The 10000-nt window shown below is 47.7% G+C and overlaps 1 protein-coding gene across 5 annotated transcripts in view; it reads right to left on the minus strand.

The window, feature by feature from the left end:
- LOC135526589 (protein phosphatase 3 catalytic subunit alpha-like) overlaps window positions 1-10000 on the minus strand; it is a 48152-nt gene that overhangs the window by 27425 nt on the left and 10727 nt on the right. For 2 of the 5 annotated variants that reach the window (XM_064955092.1, XM_064955095.1), the window contains exon 2: window positions 1730-1930. In XM_064955092.1, the coding sequence (XP_064811164.1) occupies window positions 1730-1930 (201 nt within the window). The other 3 variants (XM_064955096.1, XM_064955097.1, XM_064955098.1) reach the window with 3 other exon arrangements.

Here is a 10000-nt window from a genome sequence, read left to right on the forward strand (position 1 = left end):
TGGGTTACAGGCAGCTAGACAACTCTCTTCCTTTCTCTTCTCTCTGAATCTCAGTCTTCTCCCTTATCTTTTTTTACTTCCCCTCACCTGTCCTCTTTCCTTCCCCTCACCTGTCCTCTTTCCTTCCACTCACCTGTCCTCTTTCCTTCCCTCTCTCCCCTTGTCATCTCCCCTGTCCTCTTTCCTTCCCTCTCTCCCCTGTCCTCTTTCCTTCCCCTCACCTGTCCTCTTTCCTTCCACTCACCTGTCCTCTTTCCTTCCCTCTCTCCCCTTGTCATCTCCCCTGTCCTCTTTCCTTCCCTCTCTCCCCTGTCCTCTTTCCTTCCCCTCACCTGTCCTCTTTCCTTCCCCTCACCTGTCCTCTTTCCTTCCCCTCACCTCATCTTTCCTTTCCCTCTATATCTAGCATGTTTCTCTCCTTCCTGCCCCCACCCCACTCCCCCTCATCGTCACCTGTGACTGGGGCCTATATATCCAGCATGGTCCTCTCCTTCCTTCCTCCCCCCACCCTCCCTCCCCACTCTTCCTCATCCTCACCTGTGATTGGGGCCTCTATATCCAGCATGGTCCTCTACTTCCTCTCCACTCTCCTCTCCTCACCCTCCCTCCCCACTCCCCCTCCCTCTTCACCTGTGACTGGGGCCTCCATATCCAGGATGGTCCTCTCCTTCCTCTCCTCTTCACTCTCCTCTCCTCACCCTCCCTCCTCACCTGTGACTGGGGCCTCCATATCCAGGATGGTCCTCTCCTTCCTCTCCTCTCCACTCTCCTCTCCTCACCCTCCCTCCTCACCTGTGACTGGGGCCTCCATATCCAGGATGGTCCTCTCCTTCCTCTCCTCTCCACTCTCCTCTCCTCACCCTCCCTCCTCACCTGTGACTGGGGCCTCCATATCCAGGATGGTCCTCTCCTTCCTCTCCTCTCCACTCTCCTCTCCTCACCCTCCCTCCTCACCTGTGACTGGGGCCTCCATATCCAGGATGGTCCTCTCCTTCCTCTCCTCTCCTCTCCACTCTCCTCTCCTCTCCACTCTCCTCTCCTCACCCTCCCTCCTCACCTGTGACTGGGGCCTCCATATCCAGGATGGTCCTCTCCTTCCTCTCCTCTCCACTCTCCTCTCCTCACCCTCCCTCCTCACCTGTGACTGGGGCCTCTATATCTAGCATGGTCCTCTCCTTCCTCTCCTCTCCACTCTCCTCTCCTCACCCTCCCTCCTCACCTGTGATTGGGGCCTCTATATCCAGCATGGTCCTCTACTTCCTCTCCACTCTCCTCTCCTCACCCTCCCTCCCCACTCCCCCTCCCTCTTCACCTGTGACTGGGGCCTCTATATCTAGCATGGTCCTCTCCTTCCTCTCCTCTCCACTCTCCTCTCCTCACCCTCCCTCCTCACCTGTGACTGGGGCCTCCATATCCAGGATGGTCCTCTCCTTCCTCTCCTCTCCACTCTCCTCTCCTCACCCTCCCTCCTCACCTGTGACTGGGGCCTCTATATCTAGCATGGTCCTCTCCTTCCTCTCCTCTCCACTCTCCTCTCCTCACCCTCCCTCCTCACCTGTGACTGGGGCCTCTATATCTAGCATGGTCCTCTCCTTCCTCTCCTCTCCACTCTCCTCTCCTCACCCTCCCTCCTCACCTGTGACTGGGGCCTCCATATCCAGGATGGTCCTCTCCTTCCTCTCCACTCTCCTCTCCTCACCCTCCCTCCCCACTCCCCCTCCCTTCTCACCTGTGACTGGGGCCTCTATATCCAGCATGGTCCTCTCCTGGCGCAGGATGGCGGCTCCCTCATTTATGATACGTAGGGCCACCACCTCCTCCAGACGACCCTCCTTGGTGAGGTGGGCTTTTAGCAGGTCTACTCTGGGCTTCCCCTCACAGTCAAACACCTCCTTCATGGAGAGCCTGTGGCTCAGGGGGAAGGGGACCGCTAGGAAGAGGAGAGGAATGGGAGAAGGAGGAAAGAGGAGAGGGAGAAAGATGGAAAGAGAAATGGGGGAGAGATAGGGATGGAGAGAAAGAGATGGGGATGGAGAGAGATATGGATGAGAGATGGGGATGGAGAGAGAGATGGGGAGAGATGGGGATGTAAAGAGAGATGGGGAGAGATGGGGATGGAGAGAGAGATGGGGAGAGATGGGGATGGAAAGAGAGATGGGGAGAGATGGGGATGGAGAGAGAGATGGGGAGAGATGGGGATGGAGAGAGAGATGGGGGAGAGATGGGGATGGAGAGAGAGATGGGGGAGAGATGGGATGGAGAGAGAGATGGGGTAAGTTGGGGATGGAGAGAGAGATGGGGAGATGGGGATGGAGAGAGAGATGGGGAGAGATGGGGATGGAGAGAGAGATGGGGAGAGATGGGGATGGAGAGAGAGATGGGGAGAGATGGGGATGGAAAGAGAGATGGGGAGAGATGGGGATGGAGAGAGAGATGGGGAGAGATGGGGATGGAAAGAGAGATGGGGAGAGATGGGGATGGAGAGAGAGATGGGGAGAGATGGGGATGGAGAGAGAGATGGGGGAGAGATGGGGATGGAGAGAGAGATGGGGGAGAGATGGGATGGAGAGAGAGATGGGGTAAGTTGGGGATGGAGAGAGAGATGGGGAGATGGGGATGGAGAGAGAGATGGGGGAGAGATGGGGGTGGAGAGAGAGATGGGGGAGAGATGGGGATGGAGAGAGAGATGGGGGAGAGATGGGATGGAGAGAGAGATGGGGTAAGTTGGGGATGGAGAGAGAGATGGGGAGATGGGGATGGAGAGAGAGATGGGGGAGAGATGGGGGTGGAGAGAGAGATGGGGGAGAGATGGGGATGGAGGGAGAGATGGGATGGAGAGAGAGATGGGGAATAGATGGGGATGGAGAGATAGATGGGGATAGATGAGGGAATAAAGAGATGGGGAAGGGATAGAGATGGAGAGAGATGGGGATGAGAGAGAGATGGGGAGAGATGGGGATGGAGAGATGGGGAAGAGATGGGGATGGAGACAGAGATGGGGTGGAGAGAGAGATGGGGAGAGATGGGGATAGAGAGAGAGATGGGGAGAGATGGGGATGGAGAGATGGGGGGAGAGATGGGGATGGAGAGAGAGATGGGGAGAGATGGGGATGGAGAGATGGGGGGAGAGATGGGGATGGAGAGAGAGATGGGGTAGAGATGGGAATGGAGAGAGAGATGGGGGAGAGATGGGGATGGAGAAAGATGGGGGAGAGATGGGGAAGAGTTGGGGATGAGAGAGATGGGGGAGGGAGAGACAGATGGGGAATAGATGGGGATGGAGAGATAGATGGGGATAGATGAGGGAGATATGGGGATGAGAGAGATGGGGGAGAGATGGGGGAGAGATGGGGGAGAGTTGGGGATGAGAGAGATGGGGGAGGGAGAGACAGATGGGGAATAGATGGGGATGGAGAGAGATGGGGGAGAGATGGGGGAGAGATGGGGATGAGAGAGATGGGGGAGGGAGAGACATGGGGAATAGATGGGGATGGAGAGATAGATGGGGATAGATGAGGGAATAAAGAGATGGGGGAGGGATAGAGATGGAGAAAGATGGGGATGAGAGAGAGATGGGGAGAGATGGGGATGGAGAGATGGGGAAGAGATGGGGATGGAGAGCGAGATGGGGATGGAGAGACAGATGGGGAGAGATGGGGAGAGATGGGGATGGAGAGCGAGATGGGGGAGAGATGGGGATGGAGAGACAGATGGGGAGAGATGGGGATGGAGAGAGAGATGGGGAGAGATGGGGGAGAGATGGGGATGGAGAGAGAGATGGGGAGAGATGGGGATGGAGAGAGAGATGGAGAGAGATATGGGGATGGAGAGAGAGATGGGGTAGAGAGAGATGGGGAGACAGTGCGACAGGGTGAGAAAAAGGAGAGAGAAATGTAATTCACAACATATACTGTACTGGACGCAGCAGGATACAGGGAAACTACTATCTATCTATCTATCTATCTATCTATTTATATTTATATATATATATATACAGTGAGGGGGAAAAGTATTCGATCCCCTGCTGATTTTGTATGTTTGCCCACTGACAAAGAAATGATCGGTCTATAATTTTACTGGTAGGTTTATTTGAACAGTAAGAGACAGAATAACAACAAAAAATCCAGAAAAACGCATGTAAAAAATGTTATAAATTGATATGTATTTTATTGAGGGAAATAGGTATTTGACCCCTCTGCAAAACATGACTTAGTACTTGGTGGCAAAACCCTTGTTGGCAAAACCCTTGTTGGCAAAACCCTTGTTGGCAAACCCAGAGGTCAGACGTTTCTTGTAGTTGGCCACCAGTTTTGCACACATCTCAGGAAGGATTTTGTCCCACTCCTCTTTGCTGATCTTCTCCAAGTCATTAAGGTTTTGAGGCTGACGTTTCGCAACTCGAACCTTCAGCTCCCTCCACAGATTTTCTATGGGATTAAGGTCTGGAGACTGGCTAGGCCACTCCAGGGCCTTAATGTGCTTCTTCTTGAGCCACTCCTTTGTTGCCTTGGCCATGTGTTTTGGGTCATTGTCATGCTGGAATACCCATCCACGACCCATTTTCAATGCCCTGCCTGAGGGAAGGAGGTTCTCACCCAAGATCTGACGGTACATGATGTTTTGGGGCTGTTGCTGGGCAACACGGACATTCAACTCCCTCCAAAGATTTTCTATGGGGTTGAGATCTGGAGACTGGCTAGGCCACTCCGGGACCTTGAAATGCTTTTTACGAAGCCACTCCTTCGTTGCCCGGGCGGTGTGTTTGGGATCATCGTCATGCTGAAAGACCCAGCCACGTTTCATCTTCAATGCCCTTGCTGATGGAAGGAGGTTTTCACTCAAAATCTCACTATACATGGCCCCATTCATTCTTTCCTTTACACGGATCAGTCGTCCTGGTCCCTTAGCAGAAAAACACCCCCAAAGCATAATGTTTCCACCTCCATGTTTGACGGTCGGGATGGTGTTCTTGGGGTCATAGGCAGCATTCCTCCTCCTCCAAACACGGCGAGTTGAGTTGATGCCAAAGAGTTCCATTTTGGTCTCATCTGACCGCAACACTTTCACCCAGTTGTCCTCTGAATCATTCAGATGTTCATTGGCAAACTTCAGACGGGCATGTATATGTGCTTTCTTGAGCAGGGGGACCTTGTGGGCGCTGCAGGATTTCAGTCCTTCACGGCGTAATGTGTTACCAACTGTTTTCTTGCTGACTATGGTCCCAGCTGCCTTGAGATCATTGACAAGATCCTCCCGTGTAGTTCTGGGCTGATTCCTCACCGTTCTCATGATCATTGCAACTCCACAAGGTGAGATCTTGTATGGAGCACCAGGCAGAGGGAGGTTTATACCTTACTTATGAAATGCACATTGTTATATTTGGTAACAGGTGTGTATTTTACCTAGACTCCAACCCCATTTGATACATTGAACGGATGTGGATAGAGCAAAATCTACATAAGGGTATAAATTTAAAAAACTTCTGAGGAAGGCCTTGAGGCCGATATGGGAAGCTTTATAAAGAGTAGCGATACTAGCAAGAGCAGTGTGTGGGTTTCTTCTTTCTTCTTTTTGCCTGAATTCAAAATGGATTAAATATTGTATTTTTCTCACCCACCTACACACAATACATCATAATTATAAAGTGAAAACATGTTTTTAGAAATGTTAGCAAATTTATTGAAAATGAAATACAGAAATATCTCATTTACCTAACTATTCACACCCCTGAGTCAATTAAACAATAAGACATGAGAAGGTGTGGTATATGGCCAATATACCATGGCTAAGGGCTGTTCTTAAGCACGACGCAACACGGAGTGCCTGGACACAGCCCTTAGCCTTGAAATTTTCCATATACCAAAAATCCCTCAGGTGCCCAATTGCTATTATAAACTGGTTACCAACGTAATTAGAGCAGTAGAAATACATATTTTGTCATACCGGTGGTATACGGTCTGATATCAGCCAATCAGCATTCAGGGCTCGAACCACCCAGTTTATAATACACGTTCGAATCACCTTTGGCAGCGATTACAGCTGTGAGTCTTTCTTGGTCAAATTTGCACTTTTTTTTTTTAATTCTTCAAGCTCTGTCAAGTTGGTTGTTAGTCATTGCTAGACTTGCCATAGAATTTCAAGCAGATTAAAGTCAAAACTGTAAATAGGCTACTCCCAGTGTCTCCCAGTGTCTGTTGGAAACAAACTGAACCATGTTTTCCTCTTTGCCTGTGCTTAGCTCTATTCCTTTTCTTTTTATCCTAAAACACTCCATAGTCCTTGACAAAAAGCATACCCATAACCTTGATTCAGCCACCACCGTGCTTGAAATGATGGAGAATGGTACTCATTGATGTGATATGTTGGATTTGCCCTAAACATAATGCTTTGTATTTTGCAGTTTTACTTTAGGGCCTTATTGGAAACAGGATGCATATTTTGGAATATTATTCTGTACAGCACTTTTATCAAACTCATTCAACAGAGGGCCAAGTGTCTGAGGATTTTGCCTCTACAATTGTACTTTATTGATGAATTAAGGTCACTAATTAGTAAGGAACTCCCCTCACCTGGTTGTCTACATCTTAATTGAAAGGAAACAATCTAAAATACCCAGACACTCGGCCCTCTGTTGATTGAGTTTGACACCCCTGCTGTACAAGCTTCCTTCTTTTCACTCTGTCATTTAGGTTAGTATTGTTGAGTAACTACAATGATGTTGATCCATCCTCAGTTTTCTCCTATCACAGCCATTAAACTCTGTAACTGTTTTAAAGTCACCATTGGTCTCATGGCAGTTTCCTTCCTCTCCTGCAACTGAGTTAGGAAGGACACCTGTATCTTTGAAGTGTATTGATACACCATCCAAAGTCTAATTATCAACTTCACCTCAAAGGGATATTCAACGTCTTCTTTTTTACATTTTTACCCATCGACAAATAGTTTTCAAGTTTCACCTTTGAATGTCACGTGCGCAAGTACAGTGAAATGTCTTTCTTGCAAGCGCCCAACAATGCAGTGATCAATGAAACACTTTGCAAGGCATTGGAAAACCTCCCTTGGTCTTTGTGTTTGAATCTGTGTTTTAAGTTCACTGCTCCAATAAGGAACCTTACAGACAATTGTATCTGTTTGGTACTGAGATGAGGTAGTCGTTCAAAAATCATTTTAAACACCATTATTGCGCACTGAGTCCATGCAACGTATTATGTGACTTGTTAAGCACATTTTTTATGTTGAACTTGAATACTTATTGACTCAAGACATTTCAGCTTTAAATTTTGCATTCATTTGTACACATTTAAAAAAAAAACATAATTCCACTTTATGGGGTATTGTGTGTAGGCCATCTTTTAGTATTTCTTATTTAATATTACTTATTTCTTTAGTGTTGTTGCATTTTAGAGAAGTAAGCATTTCATTGGACGATGTGTACCATGCGTGTCCCGTATATACAACTAGTAAAACTTTAAACTTGAATGTACTGTCTGTGTTATAGGTGGCCTAACAGGCTTTATTTCAGCATAGCTATGGCTGAGTTGTCGGTTTGCGCTTTGCAGCGTTGTTCCTCTTACATAATGAAGGCCCTTAGGGCACTGCTGGAGATGACTGATGAGGAGAGAGATGAAGCAAGAGCTCCCAGCTGCACGTGAGGACTCACACACACAGGCGCAAAGGCAAAAGCCCATACACACACTGAGACACGAAAACACATACAGTTGAAGTAGTAAGTTTACATACACTTGGGTTGGAGTCATTAAAACTTGTTTTTCAACCACTCCACAAATTTCTTGATAACAAACTATAGTTTTGGCAAGTCGGTTAGGACATCTACTTTTTTTTTCCTACGTAATTGAAATACAGATTATTTCACTTATAATTCACTGTATCACAATTCCAGTGGGTCAGAAGTTTACATACACTAAGATGACTGTGCTTTTAAACAGCTTGGAAAATTCCAGAAAATTATATCATGGCTTTATCAAATCAAATCAAAGTTTATTTGTCAAGTGTGCCGAATACAACAGGTGCAGACCTTACAGTGAAACTTACAGGCTCTAAACAATAGTGCGGAAAAAAGGTATGTGTGTGTGTGTGTGTGTGTGTGTGTGTGTGTGGGTGCGTGCGTGCGTGCGTGTGTGTGTGTGTGTAGGTAAGTAAAGAAATAAAACAACAGTAAAAAGACATTTGAAAAAAGAGTAGCAAGGCTACATACAGACACCGGTTAGTCAGGCTTATTGAGATAGTATGTACATGTAGGTATTATTAAAGTGACTATGCATATATGATGAACAGAGAGTAGCAGCAGCATAAAAGGAGGAGTTGGCGGGAGGTGGGACACAATGCAGATAGCCCGGCTATCCAATGTGCGGGAGTACTGGTTCTTTGGGCCAATTGAGATAGTATGTACATGGATGTATGGTCAAAGTGACTATGCATATAAGATAAACAGAGAGTAGCAGCAGCGTAAAAGAGGGGTAGGGGGGGCACACAATGCAAATAGTCCGGGTAGCCATTTGATTACCTGTTCAGGAGTCTTATGGCTTGGGGGTTTAAACTTTTGAGAAGCCTTTTGTCCGAGACTTGGCACTCCGGTACCGCTTGCCATGCAGTAGTAGAGAGAACAGTCTATGACTGGGGTGGCTGGGGTCTTTGACAATTTTTAGGGCCTTCCTCTGACACCGCCTGGTGTAGAGGTCCTGGATGGCAGGCAGCTTAGCCCCAGTGATGTACTGGGCCATACGCACTACCCTCTGTAGTGCCTTGCGGTCAGAGGCCGAGCAATTGCCGTACCAGGCAGTGATGCAAGCAGTCAGGATGCTCTCGATGTTGCAGCTGTAGAACCTTTTGAGGATCTCAGGACCCATGCCAAATCTGTTTAGTTTCCTGAGGGGAATAGGCTTTGTCATGCCCTCTTCATGACTGTCTTGGTGTGTTTGGACCATTCTAGTTTGTTGTTGATGTGGACACCAAGGAATTAGAAGCTCTCAACCTGCTACACTACAGCCCCATCGATGAGAATGGGGACGTGCTCGGTCCTCCTTTTCCTGTAGTCCACAATCATCTCCTTACTCTTGGTTACGTTGAAGGATAGGTTGTTATTCTGGCACCACCCGGCCAGGTCTCTGACCTCCTCCCTATAGGCTGTCTCGTCCACCATAGTCCCTGTGCCCATGAACACAAAGACAACCTGCCTGTAGCTCCCTTCAGTAACCACGAGCACAACCGTTCCTTGATTTTAACTGGCGGCTTTATTCTGTAGTTTTAGTCAGAATTATCACCTTCCGTGAGAACTATAAAGTAAATGAAAAATACAGTTAAGCACACTCTTACAACCTTATCTTACGAGTGACTTATTAGCTTGGTATAACTCTGAAGTGCTTACATGCATAACAGTTTAACCGGCGTTATAACGGGTTCAGATTAAACACATGAATAAAGGAAAAAATACCTCATTGGCTGCTTATACAGAAGGAAATCAAACTTCACACGTATTATTCCTGGCATGAATTCACACTTCATCCTAACATACACTCTTCAACCTTTATGAACTACACCCGATGACATGAAAACTTAGCTAACTAGCAGCGCAGGATTGCCTTCCCTCCAACAGTGTGTTGCTACAATAAGGATCCCTGTTACAACAGTATTAGCTACGTGGTTCCGCTTGTATTATCATTTCCCCCGCACAGCGGACACATAAACAATTCAAACAAAAGACAACGACATAACCTGTAAGTCTAACTGTCAGTTACACTGCCTAAATTACTACAGACCCGTAGCACTCACGTCTGTAGCCATGAAGTGCTTTGAAAGGCTGGTAATGGCTCACATCAAGACCATTATCCCAGAAACCCTAGACCCACTATAATTTGCATACCGCACCAACAGATCCACAGATGATGCAATCTCTATTGCACTCCACACTGCCCTTTCCCACCTGGACAAAAGGAACACCTATGTGAGAATGCTATTCATTGACTACAGCTCAGTGTTCAAC

This window comes from Oncorhynchus masou, chromosome 32 (assembly GCF_036934945.1).
Source record: "Oncorhynchus masou masou isolate Uvic2021 chromosome 32, UVic_Omas_1.1, whole genome shotgun sequence".
Lineage (NCBI taxonomy): Eukaryota > Metazoa > Chordata > Actinopteri > Salmoniformes > Salmonidae > Oncorhynchus > Oncorhynchus masou.